Genomic DNA, 19072 nt, shown 5'->3' on the forward strand with positions numbered 1-19072 from the left:
CCTGATTTACTAAATATTGCTATTTCATCGTCATATGAATATTGTTCTAATGTAAGAAAAATATTACCGCAACATTAGTTTCAACGATATTTCATCATCATATGAATATTGTTCTAATGTTAGAAAAACATTACTGCAACATTAGTTCCAACGATATTTTATCCTTATATCAACATTGTTCTAATGAAATAAAAATATTATCGCAACATTAGTTGTAATGATATTGCAACTCCATATCAACATTACTGAAATCTCTAAATGTACGTCAAAGTTTGTTTACGATAACGTTATATACAACGTTAACAACTACATATTCCAAAATGTTACATGTTGTTAAATATCATTTCAATAACGTTGCTGGAATATTATTTTGCTTACTGGGTTACCGCCTATAACGGTCAAAGCTGGATCAAAGTGCTATTATAAGTATGTGTGAATTTTTATATGTAACATATGTAGTCCCCCCATAATTGCGCGCTGAAACATTCAGACATATAACACATAAATACTACAAACTTGATATCAAGTATTTATCGGTGATATTATAATACTATTGTAGTATTTATGCGTTATATGTCTGAATGTTTCAGCGCGCAATTATGGGGGGACTACATATGTAGCATATAAAAATTCACACATACTTATAATAGCACTTTGATCCAGCTTTGACCGTTATAGGCGGTAATTCTTTCCTTGTTTGTTTAAAAAATTAATAATTTTTTACATTAAATTACAAAAAAAATTAAAAAACAATTTTGAAACTTTTCTTGATATTTTTTATTGAAAACTAGAGAAAATAACACACAATTTAAAAAAAAAAACGTTTTGTTTGGATTATTTTCGCAAAGTTATAGACATTTGAAAATTGCGAATTTTGAAAAAAATTCATATCTCATGACTAGTCGAGAAGGTATCAAAATTTATTTTCTTAAACGTTTACATAATTTACATACTCTACATTCCTCAGAATTAGAATACTCTTTTACAGTAATACAACCTTTTTTATTAGGTTTGATACAATGTAATTTTTGGTAAATATATAGAAAAGGGACCCCCCCCGCCCCCCAATGATCTTGACATTGACATATGTTGTCAAGGTCATGACCCTGAGTAACCTCCCCCAGGTTTTAGGTGGCGGTCACTGTCCGTTAAAAAGTTATTAACAAAAAAAGTTTCAAAATTAACGTATCATTTCTGCCATATATGTATTATAACAAGTACTATTTTACATCTCCTTCTGTTTAGAAACGTTAAACTTTCCAGGCGAAGCAACTCTCACCTCCCCCAACCCCCTGCGAAGGGGCACACGACTTCTACGATTGTGTTCCATTCGTTATATAATTTCTTAAACGTCTTAAACTTCTTAAACGTTTAAGAAAATAAATTTTGATACCTTCTCGACGAAAAATATTTATTGATTTTTTAATTATAAGAAAAACTCCCAATTTCTCAAAAAATATTGTAAAAATATCAAAGTTATTTATTATATTGAGAATAAATAAAAAAATTGTAGATCATGACAAAATTATGATTTCATATTATTCCATTGCGTAAAAAATACAAAATTAAAAAAAAATTAATTCGAAAAAAAATAGAAGGAAAAATTTGCCCACGATCAAATTAGTCTTTAAAAAATCATCAAATAAATTTAAGTTTTTATGAGAATTTTTTTAAAAAAATTAAAAGTGTCATACTTTAAAAAATTAATAATTTTTTACATTAAATTACAAAGAAAAATTAAAAAACAATTTTGAAACTTTTCTTGATATTTTTTTTTGAAAACTAGAGAAAAAAACACATAATTTAAAAAAAAAAACCGTTTTGTTTGGATTATTTTTCGCAAAGTTATAGGCATTTGATAATTGCGAATTTTGAAAATAATTCATATCTCATGACTATGTTGATAAAAAAATTTGAAAAAAATTATGGTAGCTTCTTGCGATGGGTACTGTAATATATCAAAATTTCAGCCAAATCAAAAATCCAAAAGTTTTGAGTGGCCTACTTGGCATGGAATGACCCATATACACTTTATTTTTTTTAAGTAATCATTAAAAAGTTATAAACAATTTTTTGTTTAAAAAGTCTAAACTTTAAACGAAAATTCCGAAAAAATTCTGTTTGCTTAATTGGATAAGAATGAACATTTTTTGTCTCTCAGACTTTTTGGATAAAATCAATAATTTTTGAGATAAAAAATGTTAAAACTTGAAAAATGACTACATTTATAGTCATTTATTGTGTTCGGTAATGCAAATCTAAGACGTCGAGTGCTCTTATTTATAGCATATGTCAAGTGCACTGTAGAAAAAGAGCACTCCAACGCCTCAGATTTGCATTGCAGAACGCAGCTATTGTAGTATCGCGTTGACAACTGTCAACGCATTTCTCTCTGTAATTTTTATCAGGGAGTACTTGCGTGAAAATATAATAATGGTTACATTTATTTCGAATTTCGCGGAACCGCGAGTAAAATAACTAGCATTTGCAGATTCCAATTTCCGTTTTCTGGCTCCTTTCTCTGTTAGCACGGCGGACCGGGCGGATGGCGATGCGTCGATAAATTCATATCAGAGGTAGTCTTTCAATTCGTTTAAGTTTATATTTATACATACTGTTATGCCTGTGCCTTGCTGACACCCGTAACGTTCCAAGGAATTCGCTGTCCCTGGAAAGGAAGATCGCGTTGCTAAGCAACGCGGTCGTTGTTGTTTGACAAGCTTGGATGAGAGCTGTCTTCGCGCGCGGACGTAATTTCTCATCTCTGATTATAAATCGTTCTGTTGTGTTTCTGTGTTGTGTTACAATAAACGTTCTTGTTCATTTAATTGTGAGTTCTCTTTATTTCGCGAACGTGTGCGAGTGAGGGTGATGTCCCATGATACGGAAATTACACCGGAACGGAACAGTGAGACCAATCACAATCGCAGAAAGGAAAGTAGAGTAATGATTGCAGAGATCTGATTACATATCATGGGACTCCAGCCTGACGCGTCGACGGGACGTAACATTTGGGGGCTCGTCCGATTCAAGTGTTCGGTAGTGTGCGATGATCCGGTCGCCGCCGGTCGTTACAAGAGGAAGAACGCAATCGGAGAATACGCAGAAGGCAACGGAGGTGCAGGCAGAACTGAGCGAGTCGCTTCGGAGCAGACGTCAGAGACATTGGAGTCGCGGATCGCTCTACAAGAGACGTCACCGACGGCGTTGACTCTTCAAGCGGTTCTGCGAGAGATGCAGCAGATACGTGAGGAGCAGCGGCGCTCGAGAGCGGACTTCATTGAGTCGGTGCAACAGCGTGACGCAGAAATTCTGCAGCTGCGAGAGGAGCTTCGTCACGCGCAGCTAAGTCGTACTATAATAATGGCAATGTCTCCGCGGACGCGTGTGATCGTAATGTCGCGCGTTTTTCGGCGGGTGATGGGAGTGGCGCGGATGCGCAAGAGCGTGATCTGAGTGTATTGCGTCGCGATATTTTACAGCCCTCGCTCGGAGGCGCGTGTTCCGCGAATGTGTGCGAGCGTGCTGTGCCGCCGGCTTCGTTCCGCACGGAAACGAATGTTAAATTAAAGCCGGATACGTATGACGGAAATGGCTCTCTGCGCGAATTTCTGGCACAATTCAATTTGATAGCGTTTGCAAATCGCTGGGAAGATAGTACGAAAGCCGCTGTTTTGGCATCGTGCTTGAGAGGGAAAGCGCGCGTGATTTTAGAGACCATTGTAAATTTGGAAAATTTAGAATTCGCGGAGCTGAAATCAGAATTAGAGCTTTGTTTCGGAGAAAGTCAGTCGGTACAAAGCTATTATAGTCAGTTTTCGATAGAAAACAGAAATTCGGTGAAAACGTGGCAACACTTGGAGCTGATATAGAGAGATTGGCACGGCTGGCTTACTCGGAGTGCACGGATTCAGTGCGTGATAAGATAGCTTGCGCGCAATTTGTCTCCGCGTTGTCAAACGGTTTCTTAAAGAGAACTTTACAGTTAGAGGGAATTACGTCTCTGAGGTTGGCTATCGAAAAGCCATAAAATTAATTCAGGAGAATAGCTTTGACCGGAAAGAGGGAAATAATTTTAGTTTTAAACAAGGAAAAGAGAGGGATCGTGAAACAGAAAAGGGGGAGGAGAATCAAGTGCAGGGGAAGGATTATAAGGAAATAAAAACCGGTCGCGGGAAAGAATACTGGGAGTGCGGAAAAGAGGGACATTTCCGTGCGGAATGTCCAGGCAATACGGGAAACATGGAATAGTCGAACTCAGCGGGGTGAGCTCGACTCGTGAGAGGGGAGCCCGATATCACTTAATGATTATTTGACTTGTAATTTTACGGTAGAAACTGCGCGTTATCTTTTTTTGTGAGTTACAGGATGTTGTATTAGAGATCGAACGTATTGACTGGAGGCGACAGGGTGCGATAAGAAACACGGATGGAGCAGTTTTTATAGCAAGACTTTGAGAAAAAGCCTTTGCACAAAACCTTTTTTTTAGAAGACTGCCTCGCCTGCGGTTTTTGAACTGCAGTTTTTCCGCAGGATGTTGGGCAAATGCCGAGGCAGGGACTTGGGGGAAGTCCTTTGGGACAAAGGTACTGCTGTAACGTCAGATTCCCTACCCTTGTCCAGGCTCAAAAGAAGAGGCAAGAGGACCAAACTTCCTAAAGAAAACGAGGTGAAGCCCAAAAAGTGTTCTTCCGGAGGACTAGCTACCCTCTGCGGAGGAACTGAAAAGGGGTCCTGCTCGAAAGGAAAGGGGCCTCAGGCATCCGTATTTGGCTCCGGAGAGGCCATGGCTCTGAAGTAAACTGTTGCAGCAGCACGGTCAAGGAGCGGGGAACTGGTCCGGAGATTTCGGAGGAAAGCCAATTTTAAGCCTCGGAAGTTCTGATTGTCGGGACGACAATCTATAAGAGAGAGGGCAGTGTTATGCCCGTGCCTTGCTGACACCCGTAACGTTCCAAGGAATTCGCTGTCCCTGGAAAGGAAGATCGCGTTACCAAGCAACGCGATCGTTGTTGTTTGACAGGCTTGGATGAGAGCTGTCTTCGCGTTCGGACGTGATTTCTCATCTCTGATTATAAATCGTTCTGTTGTGTTACAATAAACGTTCTTGTTTATTTAATTGCGAGTTCTCTTTATTTCGCAAACGTGTGCGAGTGACGTGTCGACGGGACAACAATATTATTATATTACAAGAAGTTTAGAAAGTCTATATCCGTTTGGCATAAGATTTATGGCGTTGAATGCTTTATATTTGTTATGTGGCTTTTAAAACTATAAGTAACCTCAAACTTTTGTAAGTAGAATATAACTTTCTAAACTTCATGTATGTGAATGGCGATAAAATGTACAAGGCGATCGGTAAGGGCTTTATGCAGCAATATTATTAATTGAAGAATCTAAATAGGCTTTATTTCTTTTTTATTCTCCTAATAGGTGATTTATGGAAGATCTGGTTCACCGTTATTATGCCTACGAGCATCATACGCAGTGTTACAAAATTACAAAATTATGTTAATATAGTTAAGCAACTAAGACGAATTACTGCTATAAGTATCGCCAAAAGAGTGAGCTAAGAAGAAAATTGGTGTCTTGGTAGCTTTGTAGGCTACCAGGTGGGTATGCACACAAAAGGAAATCTCAAATGAAACTCGTTTAACTTACTGCACCACTGACATTCTCCTTCACATTTGATTTACAATAAACACATGTTGGATTATACTCACATTATATTAGATGAAATCCATGAACGCGATCAAAATTTGGATGTTCTTATACTACTTGTTAAAAGATTATTGCAAGCAAATTCTGGACGAAGTCAAGGTTATTCTCATGTCAGCAACAATTAATTTAATAAAATTTGCGAAATATTAATATTAATATTAATTTTATTATTAATTTAATTAACTTTATTTCTTTTATTGAATAATTTATGTGTTTAAGGCTCCTGAATACCGGCGACGGCCATGTTGTAATTGTGACGTCATAGGCGAGAAAAACATTAATTTTTCTTGCGTGCCATTTCGTCAATATTAGCTTATTTGTGAAAATGTGACTTCCCTCGTACTCGTGAAAGTCCTAAAAATTGGCGGAAACTGCAATTATCGTGAAATTTTATACGTAAAAGCGTATATTTCACTCGTTTCATCAGCTGTTAAACTGTGTGATTCTGCCCAAGTATAGGCTCACTTTACGTACCTTTTATGACTATTTACTGACTATCAGAGGAGGAAAGGACAGTTTCCGCCAATTTTCAAGTGTTTTTGAGCGATCTCGCCTTTTAAATTTATCTAAATTGTCTTTATTAAAATCTATGCATGGTACGAGAAAATGGTTCAGATAAAAGTTGTTCAGGACCAAGGGGGCCATACAACCGTGAAATTGTTTTTGATCTTGAAATTTAATTTCAAGGTCATTTCAAGGTCAAAGTGATTTTTTTTAATTGGGAAGCCCTATTTTTGTTTCCGGATCTGAAAAGAGCGGGAAATTTCACGTTGAAAATGGTAATGTCATTTTTTTTTTACGTGACCTTGCAAAGGTCATTTTAAGGTGAAAGACTAAAAGAACTGTAATAAGTAGTTGTTTGAATTTTTTGACGGAATAATTATGGAAAAGATACATTTATGATAATTACCGAAATGAAATGGGATAAAGATGCAGGAAAGGTGGACTTTGAAGTCATTTTTCAAGGTCATATGACGGTCATAGTAATTTTTTTTAATAGAAAAGTTTACTTTTTTACCCCTACCCAAAAAGTGGGAGAATTTTTATGTCTCAATTGATTACAATCAATTTTCAAGATTAAAAAAAGTGCCTTGTTTTTTGAATTGAAGAAGATACAAGAAGTACTAGAAGCGCGTTGACTTTACTTTTAGCGTTACCCAGAAACAACGACGTGGACGTAGTAAGTTCTGTTTCCTTTGGAGTGCTTGTTTACCGTGAGTCCCCTTGCCTCTCACGTTTGGGGTGCTTGATTAACGTGAGTACCCTTGCCTCTCACGTTTTGTGGCATTTTTGGCACATTTAACGTTAAATTACGCAAAATCCTGACGTGATGGACAAATTTGGAGGTCGGATTCGGTTTCAGCATCGAAAAATCTATAAGAATCAACTAGTCTGGTTCATTCATCAAGACCCACCCTTAATTTTGTGGAGCTGTGTTATTAAGTGTAATTGTATATTTTGAATTATGTATCGATGTATGTCCTTAACAATGCGCTTGCGCGTCATACATAGAATAACATTATTAACTATCTTTGACATTGATATCGATTCTCGAATATTGTCACTATGCGATTATAACATCTGTTTATAACATCGATGTCTTATTGTCTTTATGCGTACGCGTTCATAACTTTTTACATTTAAGATAATTCGGTTGATTCATTTTATTCCGGAATAGGATAAGTTTCGCGCTACAAAGCCGAATAGAAGGATCGATTGCGCCATCCATCGATTCCATCCGTGAATCTTTCGTCGCACTCACCGCGCCGTCTTGCGAATATCATTACTACAATTTAGCCGCATATTTGGATACCGATGTCGCTGTCGTCCTGCCGATTCGTCGCGCTAATCGCGCAGCGCGATTCTACCCTCAGACACAAATCAGTACTTGCCGTGTCAAGTTGTGCTCTCAAATTACTCGTTGAAAGCAGCTGCTTTCTTTCTACGGGTTCGCTACCGCGACTCGTTACTTTGTACTTCTTATCACGGCTACCGTCGTGGATAAGTATCGGCGTATTAACCGCAGTTAATCGTCTCTCTCGCCGTGCCACGCGAATAACACTTCGTTTACTTTGTGAATAAAACTTGCATACAACAAGTTAAAAAAGGAGTGCTCAGTGTTCTCAACCGTCCAGTCCACCAATCCATTCCGTCATTCGAGATCTCAGTCGAGATCGAAACAGCGATTTCACACACATTTGAAAGATAATCCATTACGTTGGCGACATATAATCTATCTTTATTTTAACTTTAATTTACTCTAATTTAATTATTAACCATTGTTTTCAATTAATTATTTGACGATCATTTAAGTTATTTACTACAACTTTATATTTAGCCATGGATGTTTAAGTGAATTTGGTGTTTCTTCTGTTACCTTTATATAATTATTACAAGTCTCACATTTACTTATTGTTAGATTTTTGGTCTTCCACTCATCTACACATGACATACTAACCATGTGAGACTGTTTGAGGACGGATGTAGGCCGAAACGTTTAGCATATAATTTTGTACTCATTTAGTAATTAAGAATACTCGTTTATTCGATCGCAACACTAACAGCAAATTGTTCTTATTAGATAGTGTTGAAGAATGAGTGTGGTCGTGTACTTCATACACTATGAGAGAGAGAGAGATGGCGTTTGCGAGCGATCCTGTGTGTGTGATATAACGTACGATTTTTGTATTAGCTCGCATGTTTAGAGAGAAACACGTTATCGTACTCGTGCTATTTTGAGGTAAGTGTATTTTGAAATCTGTGTCTTACGTGCATAGAATCACGTTCTGTATAGTTACAATAATAATAAATCTTGTATATCTTGTCTATCCCACAAGACTATTAAACCACACGGCCTCAACAGGTTATGGGCCCAGGCAATGTGTGCAAAATCGAAACTTTCTTTCCAAGAAATTAAAACATTAATCATTTTGTTCTCTGTGTATAATCGCGTGTGTCGAGAAAACATGTTAGACGAAAAATTGATCAGAAACGTCAAGAAGCTTGACGGGACTAATTTTCAGACGTGAAAATTTTTAATGAATACTGTGTTCGTCGCATACGGTGTAAAAGATGTGGTAGATGGAAAAAGAAGCAAACCGACGGGTGATGCGAGTAAAGCGTGGGATAAGGATAACGCAAAGGCGATGTTCATCATATCATCGTCTATAGAAGACAGACACCTAGAATGCTTGTTAACGTGCACGACTGTACACGAAATGTGGACGATACATGGCAACGATACATGAACAGAAATCCGAGTCGAGCAAGCTAATTATGATACAGAAGTTCCACCAGTACAAAATGAACGTGAGTGACTCTGTACAACATTTCGCAAAAGTGCGAAACATGGCTCGACAATTCGAAGATATAGGAGAAAAAGTATCCGATGTAGCTGTTATGGCAAAAATACTGGCAAGTCTGCCGTCTAACAATAAGTACAACTCGCTGGTTACCGCTTGAGATAGCGTGGAGGCGGAGAGTCAGACGTTGAGTAATCTACAACTACGATTATTGAAGGTGGAAGCTCGGTTAACAGCCGAAGAGGAAACGGCGAGTGCGTTAGCCGCCATGAACATAAGTGAAAAGTCCAACGTCAAACAAAAAATAAGAGGAAATAAACAAGAACAAAAAGTAAAGTCGAATGTCAAATCTCGAACGGATTTGAAGTGTCACTACTGCAGGAAACTCAGTCATTTCGCGCGGGAATGCCAGAAGAAAAAGCGAGACGAGTCATGCCTAATTTATACTGGATGCGATGGGCGATGAACGATGAGCGATATCCAATAAAAGCTTTGCTTTAGCTCACACGACGATGTAAAGCAGAGTTTTTATTGGTTATCGCTCGTCGCGCATCGCTCATCGCGCCTAGTATGAATTAGGCATCAGACGACGGCGATAAAGCCGCATTCATGGTAGCGACTTACGGTCGAAACTTATTAATGAAACAACGTCATCTAACGCAGACGAGAAGGAATTACTACGCAAGGACATTAACAATGTGTGGCTTACAGACAGCGGCGCTTCACATGTCACAAATCGTCGTGAGTGGTTCGACTCATTTACTCCCATTACCGGTGAATCAGTGTCACTCGGAGATAACAACATATGCGAAGCAACAGGAGTTGAAACAATTCAAATCGAGACACTAGTAAACGGAAATTGGCGCGAAGCTCAATTAGAGAATGTCTTGTATATTCCGCAAATACGTAAAAATCTCTTCTCAGTCGGAGAATGCGCGAAAAGAGGTTATAGTGTATTATTCAAGAATCGTGGTGTTACTATAACACGCGGAGAAGAAGTCAAAGCAGTAGGTGTTCAACAAGAAAACAAAATATACCGAATGTTTTTCAGAGTCAAAGAACCTTCAACGATGCAGGATGCAAATGTGACAGCAACTCTGAGAACATGGCATGAGAGGTTGGGGCACGGGAATATCAAAACGCTGAAAGATATGACAAGTAAGAACTTAATAAAAGGAGTTGAAATGACTGACATTAATAATTTTTTCTGTGAATCCTGTCAAATCGGGAAACCACACCGTTTAAAATTCATAGACAATACCGAACGCAAAAATACCAAGCCAGGACAGTACATTCATTCTAATGTGTGCCGACCGTTTTCAACAGACTCCATTGGAGGATCGAGATATTTCACAGTCTTCAAGGACGACGCCTCAGGTTTTAGGCTCGTGTACTTTCTAAAACACAAATCAGATGATTTCGAACGTCTCAAGGAATTCGAAAGGATGATAGAGACAAGATTTGGACGTCGAATAAAAGTCTTACGAGTTGATAATGGAAAAGAATATGTCAATGCTCAGATGAAGAGTTATCTGTCAAGTCGAGGTATACAGATTGTGACAACAGTACCCTACACGCCAAGTAACTACCTTTGTTCCTGTGGGCTGAGGCGATAAGCACGGCCGTTCACGTCCTCAATAGAACGCCATCTAGAACGAATCTCAACGTAACGCCGTATGAAATGTGGATGAAAAAGAAACCCGAGTTATCCCACATAAAAATTTTTGGCTCGAATGCATACGTATACATCGATAAACAGTTCCGAAAGAAACTCGACCCAAAAGCAAAGAAAATGATTCTCGTTGGATATCAAGTCGAATCTCCTAACTACCAACTTTATGATCCAAAATCTAAGAAGATAGTTATCTCTCGTAATGTCGTTATCAATGAGAACGAAAAAAGTCAAGCTACGAGAAGTAAAACAAGTACAACAGCCATTGAACTCCCCACGGCCGTGATAGAAGAGAATCCAGAAGCCAATACAAAGGACGAAGCGGCTGCACTGAACGAATCTTACTACAGCGATGCGGAAGACGAACTCAAAATTGCAAACAAGAGTAAACCCGGAATATTGAAGAGAACATTGCGAGAACTACTCTCAAAGCAGGTATGAAGTAAATATTGCCGAATATAATATACCCGTCACATTTCAGGAGGCAATCACAGGTCCAGACTCTTGTCGATGGATGGAAGCGATTTTAAACGAACTCGAAGCGCATCGCACAAATAACACTTGGATAATCGAGCCGAGGAAAGATGACCAAAAACTCGTTGATTCAAAGTGGGTGTTCAAAGTACTGAGAGATACAGCAGGAGAGGTATGCAAATACAAAGCTCGTTTATGTGCACGAGGGTTTCAGCAACGATCCGGACTGGATTATTACGAGACGTATTCACCCGTTGTACGGTACGACTCACTGTGTGCAATGTTGGCATTGGTAGCCAAAAAGGATCTCGAACTGACTCAGTTCGATGTTCAAACTGCCTTCCTGTATGGCGAGTTGGAAGAGGAAATATGGATGAAGATTCCCGACGGTCTAGACGTTGACCGCGAGAAAGTCAATTTAGCGTGTAAACTTAAGAAATCCCTGTACGGTCTAAAACAGTCCCCTCGCTGTTGGAATCGGAAATTTCGTACATTTCTAGAAAAGTTTAACTTTAAACCCTGTGACGCGGACAGTTGCATTTTTCAAGGTATAATCGGTAACGAGACAGTGTACTTAGCTCTCTTCGCGACGGTCTGTTAGCTGCCAAGTCAATCCGCGTGTTGAATGAAATAGTCGAGTCCCCTTGAGTTCACATTTTAATATTACGCTCGGAAATGCGAAAGTTTTTGCCGGTTTACAGATCGAACGCGATCGAAACGACAAAATTGTATTTATATGTATACCAACAGGCCGATACGCGATGAATAATTGAAAAATTCAGAATGCACAATGCAAAAATTGTAAGCGTACCTGCGGACCCGCATGTAGAATTATGCAGAGCGAAGGAAGAAGCGTCAAGTCAGATCGGTATACCGTATAGAGAAACAGTGGGCTGTTTCATGTTTCTAACAGTAGTTTCGCGACCTGATCTAGCTTACGCAGTAAACGCTGTCAGTCGTCATGTAAACAGACACGATCATAGCCACTGGCAAACAGTAAAACGCATCTTTAAATATTTAGTAGGTACAAGCGACTTGAGTATAGTCTATAGAAGTGGCGAGAGTGAACTGAATCTCACTGGTTATTCTGATGCAAACTTTGCAAAGGATATGGACACTCGTCGCTCCACTACCGGGTATGCATTTTTCTTGTCAAATGGTGTGATAACATGGTCATCACAATTGCAGAAACACGTAACATTAAGTACCATGGAATCAGAGTATGTAGCGGTTGCAGCAGCAGCGAAAGAAGCCATGTGGCTTAAGAAATTAATCAGCAACCTCGAGAATACAAGTCCTAAACCTACGACGTTATATATTGATAACCAAAGCGCTATTAAACTCGCAAAGAATCCCGAGCTACATAAACGTAGCGAACATATCGATATACGCTATCATTATTTGAGAGAACGAGTAATTGAAGGAGATGTTAAAGTTGAGTATGTTTCTAGCGAATTACAGCACGCCGATATATTCACAAAACCACTACCTAAGGAAACATTTAAGTTATTGCGCTCTATGTTAAGTATAGAGAGTCTTTGAAGTACTCGAACGGCGGGAGTGTCGAAGAATGAGTGTGTTCGTGTACTTCATGTACTATGAGAAAGAGAGCAACGAGAGATGGCGTTCGCGAGCGGTCCTGTGTGTGTGATATAACGTACGATTTTTGTATTAGCTCGCATGTTTCGAGAGAAACACGTTATCGTATCGTACTCATGCTATTTTGAGATAAGTCTGTGTCCTACGTGCATAGAATCATGTTCTGTAGTTACAATATTAATAAATCTTGTATATCTTGTCTATCCCACAAGACTATTAAACACGGCCTCAACAGATAGTTTTTTTCATTTCTGATTAATGTTATAAGTTATTTTTATTTATGGCTGATTCATAATCGAGTATATATTTGACGATCTAATTTAAAATATGATTTTAGGTTCAAGTTGTATTCCCGACTCTTGTCACCGGTAACATGGAGGAATATGTTGCGGACGCGAAGACGTTTAAACCTTCAAGATGGTTCAAAGACTCTAATAACGAAAATCTGCATCCATTTGCATCGTTACCGTACGGTTATGGAGCAAGAATGTGCTTGGGCAGACGATTCGCTGATCTCGAAATGCAAGTGCTCCTCGCGAAGGTACAGTATTTTATTATATGTACATATATGACTCCTGTGGAAGCCATGATCAAGCAAGTTTTGTGTGGATTTGATCAATTATTTTTGCGATTATAGGATGTCAGATTTATCAAGAATGATTAATTAATGACGTAAAATAAACAACACTTTCCCATCTGAGTTACTAATTTACTTTTTTCGAATCGCTACATTATTGAATGAGAGTCACAATAGATAACATGTCCTCTATTATAACTTGAACAATTCTGATATTAATTCAATGTGTACTTATTTAACCATTTAATAATAATTTTAAAAAAATGTATGTTAAGTTTTTAAACGCTATAATTTCTAAACTATTAATTTAATTTAATTTGTTTAAACAATATTCAATTCTAAAGACCGTCAATGTAAGAACATACGAATACGAAGCCTATAACAGTCTAGCTTGGATCTTAGTTGCTTATAGGTATATAATTTCGCGTAAATTTATATAATGATATACTATGGTAATTAAAGTTAAACTTATCAAATTAATTCGTGATAGTACTGCTGTAGTTTATTAGAGTTGCATTTCAAGACCGACAATTGTTCGGCGCGCAATTTAGAAAGACTACATATGTGTAGACTACACATATGTAGTCTTTCTAAATTGCGCGCCGAACAATTGTCGGTCTTGAAACGCAACTCTAATAAACTACAGCAGTACTATCACGAATTAATTTGATTAGTTTAACTTTAATTAAGTTTATAAAAGTGTGTATTGAAAAATTAAAAAAAAACATAAATTATAACGATATTACTTTCAGTTCCTGAGATCGTATAAACTGGAGTACCATCACCAGCCGTTAAAATACAAAGTCACGTTCATGTACGCGCCAGATGGAGAACTTAAATTTAAAGTAATAAAAAGATAGCATCCAGCAAGAACAATATTGCAAACTACAATAAACTTAAAATAATAAAAAAAATATCTTGTTCAAAATTTACAAATTAATAGATAGTAGTAGTAATAAAAAAATATTTGATTGTTATGTTGTAGTAATATGACATATTAATGTCAGATTAAAACATAATTTATAAAATGTCTGACACCAAAATGATGAAAATGTACTTTTTCATCACGCGTGCACGTAATGTTCCCTATACCGCAACGCTTTTTTGCGAGCGGGAAATAACCGATAACTCAAGCCGTTGAGTTATTTCTCTAACCCCACTCTTCTGCGCAAAAGCGTTGCGGTATAGGGCACATTACGACGAGCACTCATAATGAAAAGTTCTATGTGTAACGAGTGGGGGTTAGTTGTTTATTGCGCGACGAGCGCACGAGCGAAGCGAGGCACCTTTAATTAATAATATATCAGTATACTTTTCATGGTAATATATTATTGTTAGATAAAAAAGTTTAAATTTTTGAGTATCCTTTTTTGAATATGGCTTAAACTTTTCATTTTTATGATATATGATTTTTTCGGATATCACTTACTTTTTAGAGTATAAATATATTACAAATGTATAAAAAAGTGATTTAGAAATATGGTAAAAGTACTGATTAGGGGACCCCCCCCCCAATGACTTTGACCTTGGCATATGTTGTCAAGGTCATGACCCTGAGTAACCTCCAACAGGTTTTAGCCGTCACTCGTCCTTCGTTAAAAAGTTATTAACCAACATAGTTTTAAAATAAACGTATTATTTCTGCTATACATGTATGATATTTTGTACTATTCCACATCTTTCCCTGTTCAGAAACGTTAAACTTTCCACGCGAAGTAACTTTCACCCCCCTCCCCTCGCTGCTAAGAGGCACACGTCTTCCATGATTGTTCCATGACTATGTACTGTTGCTATCATTGTACTGTTGGGGCAGATCTCTACCGACGGGGTGGGTGCGGGAGGGGACCTACGGCCCGCCCCCTTGCCCCCCCCCTCGTGTGTGTGTGTGAAACATCAAGCATTATACAGTAAATAATTCTACCAATTTTGTGGATTCTGAAACCGGAGTTCATACTCGTAGAACGATTGTGGAGAGAACTGCGAGCAAATATTCACCGTTATGGTACACGCGACTATCACTTTATCCATTACATTGCAGAATTTATATTCAAAAGAATGTACAATTATGATAAACGAATTGATAAATTCTGTAACATTATGAGTGCAATATATCCACTAGATAATGAAATTATTGATTAAAATTCTAGATTCGTATATACTGTGATTATTTTTTATTTTAACCCCACACTGCGAAGGAGCTCGCAACTATCGAATCGTTTTATATTGTACAGTGTTTACGTAAATGCAGTAGGTTTCGCCCCCCGAGTGTCAAATTTTAAATACAATCACGGTAAAAATACAATCGTACAAAAATTCATCACACATTCAGGCACGCACGCACGTATACGGGGGGGGGGTGCAAGGGGTCGGATCTACGGTCCGCCCCCCTCCCGCACCCGCCCCGTAGGTAGAGGTTTCCCCCAACAGTACAATCATAACAACAGTACAATCATGGAAGTTGTGTATATCTTGGCAAGGGGTGGAGGGAGTGAAAATTACTTCGCGTGGAAAGTTTAACGATCCTGAACAGGGAAAAGTATAGAATAGTATTTAATATCATACATGTATAGTGTGACCAACATGCCGATCCTCGGCGGTCTCGGTCCTTGTCTCCGGCCAGTGGCCGATCAATCGCCACGTCCTTTTACCACCAAGGACGAAGGTACTGGTTCAGGAATACTCGAAATAATCAAATAATTCACTCGATTATGGAAAACACAACAACCATTTTATTAAAATATCTTAATAATATTAAACAGTACAATATTCGCAAAGGAACTCGCAAATTGTTGCTAATGCGCCCGTCTTCTATCTCGCGCTTCGTCGTCCGTGGTTAGCACGGATTTTATCGGGACGCCTTCCCGTTCGAAATTGACCAATACCGCACCGTGCGATTTGCGGCCGGTTCGCTAGAATAATCGCAAAATAAATTCCGGAAACATGTGTTGCAAATGGATCGTCGAGGGGCGGCCGTTCATACTTGTATGCCGGTCGCAATAGCATACGTTATTTTCAAAACTATGATTGTTAATAACTTTTTAACGAAGGACGAGCGATGGCTAAAACTTGTTGGAGGTTACTCAGGGTCATGACCTTGACAACATATGTCAAGGTTAAGGTCATCGGAAAGTGGTCCCCTTTTGTCAAGGTTTACCAAAACAAACATCGAAGATAATAAAATTATAAGTATTTAGATTACTGATGATGGCCAGATTAAAGGCCGAAACGTTTAACAATTGTACTAATAATAAAATTTTGTTTTAATATTCCACGAAATACAGTATATTTTCTCTAAATCTATCCAGCGTTGAGGTATATGCTCATTTTAATTCCTTCGTTTAATTCCTTTGTTTATTACTAAACACATTAAACTTATATTATTGTTTATTATTAGTATGGTGGAACAGTACGTTGAGATGGGTGTCCGTTAAGCCGTAATCACACTACAAGCTCCCGACTCTGACTCGACTGCCAACTCTGACTGCCAACTTAGAGTCGATCAATTACACTACAAAAAAGCAGCTCTGAGGCCCTATTCTTAACTCTTAACGACAGTGTCGATATCGTTACAGTGTCGTTGCGTAACTTTTTTATCGTATGAAATATCTGCGCAACGACACTATAACGATATCGACGTTGTCGTTAAGAGTTACAGAATAGGGCTACTGGCTCCCGACTCTCCCGACGTAGAAATTTTTGATTGAGGTTATATCATGTGTATAATAAAAAAATGTGTTATGTTTCATCAATTTTATTCTCAACGCCGCAAGAAAATTGCAGCGTTATTAATGTTTATCATCATAAATGAATATAATGAAAAACGCACATTTAGAAAAAGAATATGGGTGAAGCCTTGGATTGGTAGAAGAAAGGAACAAGATATATACAATAACTTATTCACAGAACTTTTGTTAGAAGATCAGGATAAGTTTCGAAGGTATATTTTATTACATTTATGTACATTCTATATTTATTTACAATTCTATATTTATTAAACAAAAAATGTATCTATTGTATGTGTCATGCAAATAATTAACAAGATACATTTTACTCTGAAGATGTCTTCGAATGGATACAGTTACTTTTGAAAAATTATTGAATAAAGTTACACCTTTAATAATAAAGCAAGATACGCATTTAAGTAAAAGTATTCCACCTGCTGAAAGATTATCTCTTACTTTAAGGCACTTAGCTACTGGTATGTTATTTCTTGAATTTTCTTTATGAATTCATGTAATATATATCCTATGAGCATACATTTAAATAAAGTGATGTGTTATTTGTTCTTATAGGTGAAACGCAAGAAAGCTTGTCAATGTCATTTCGCATAGGTCAAAGCACTATATAAAAAATAATTAGAGAAGTATGCCAAGCATTAGTTGCTGTACTTAAAGACGAATTTCTAAGATTTCCATCCAATGAACTAGAATGGAAAGTGATAGCTCAAGACTTCGAAAATAAATGGAACTTCCCTAATTGCATAGGCGGAATAGATGGGAAACATGTGAGAATTGAACCCCCTTTACAATCAGGATCCTATTATTATAATTATAAATATAAAGGCACATTTAGTATAGTGCTTATGGCTGTTGTGGATGCAAATGTAAGATTCATATATGTTGATATTGGCACTAATGGTCGTATCAGTGACTCTGGGGTGTGGAACAAATGCTCTTTAAAAGCTCATTTAGATTCAGGCCAATTAAAATTACCTGCAGCATCACCTCTTCCAGGCATTGAGCAAAATTTCCCGTACGTTTTTGTTGGTGATGAGGGTTTTCCTCTATCCACCTAATTGTTAATACCGTATCCAGGATCACAGTATACTGGCCGAAAGGATAGGAGAATTTATAACTATAGGTATATATTTGGAAGTAAATTTAGAAGTACAATTTAAAGTTAGCAGTATAATTAAAAAAGTATAATTTTTGTACAGACATTCCCGTGCACGTAGAACTTGCGAGAATACTTTTGGAATTCTAGGTGCCAAGTTCCAAATTTTTAGATCCCCCATGCGTTATGATCCAGACATAGCAGTGCTTTTAATACAAACTTGTTGCTGCTTACATAATTTTCTTTGTTCAAACGTCATAGGCAGAGCTTTATATACTCCTGATAATATGCTTGAAACCCAACAAATTTAAACCTTTGAAAACTAACCGCAAAAATTTGATCCTTCCTAAATTAAAACGATTACCTAACCACAAAATAGAAAACCCAATAAATTTCAACCTTTGAAAATTAACCCCAAAAATTTAAACCTTTCTAAATTAAAATGATTATCTAATAATGTAACATAATAATTTAAACCTTTAATACTTTAAATGATATTATCTAATATAATATATAACCACGAAAAGTAACTGATATACCTATTACTAAATGTGCCAGTTCAAAGTGAACATACGTTATGTTATTTTCTATGTTGAATATGTACCACGAAAAGTAAATAACAGATTAGTTAAGGGGTTATATACATTTAGAGGGCTGGAAAAAGCGATTTTTTTAGGATTTTTTTTAAACAAAATGAAACTATATACATATGTTTAAGTTTGTACATCCAATAAAGTTATATTTAAAGTATATTTCAAAATTTTGTTGTACAAAAATATTTAATAATTTAGAATCTGCGCCGGTCTACAGAGACGTATTAAAAAAAAAAATGGTTTTGCGGTGAGCAACATATCTCGGCAGGAACTCATCTGAAATCAAAAATCCAAAAAATTT

At 37.3% G+C, this 19072-nt stretch overlaps 1 protein-coding gene across 1 annotated transcript in view; it reads left to right on the top strand.

Annotated features, from left to right (window-relative positions):
• Cyp301a1 (Probable cytochrome P450 301a1, mitochondrial) overlaps positions 1 to 14205 on the top strand; it is a 52678-nt gene extending 38473 nt beyond the window's left edge. Inside the window, exons 9-10 of the mRNA XM_018547697.1 lie at positions 13106 to 13309; positions 14098 to 14205. Of these exons, the coding sequence (XP_018403199.1) occupies positions 13106 to 13309; positions 14098 to 14205 (312 nt within the window). The remainder of the gene's footprint in view (positions 1 to 13105; positions 13310 to 14097) is intronic.
• Positions 14206 to 19072: the final 4867 nt, after the last annotated feature.

The sequence above is a fragment of the Cyphomyrmex costatus genome, unplaced genomic scaffold (assembly GCF_001594065.2).
Source record: "Cyphomyrmex costatus isolate MS0001 unplaced genomic scaffold, Ccosl1.0 scaffold672, whole genome shotgun sequence".
NCBI lineage: Eukaryota > Metazoa > Arthropoda > Insecta > Hymenoptera > Formicidae > Cyphomyrmex > Cyphomyrmex costatus.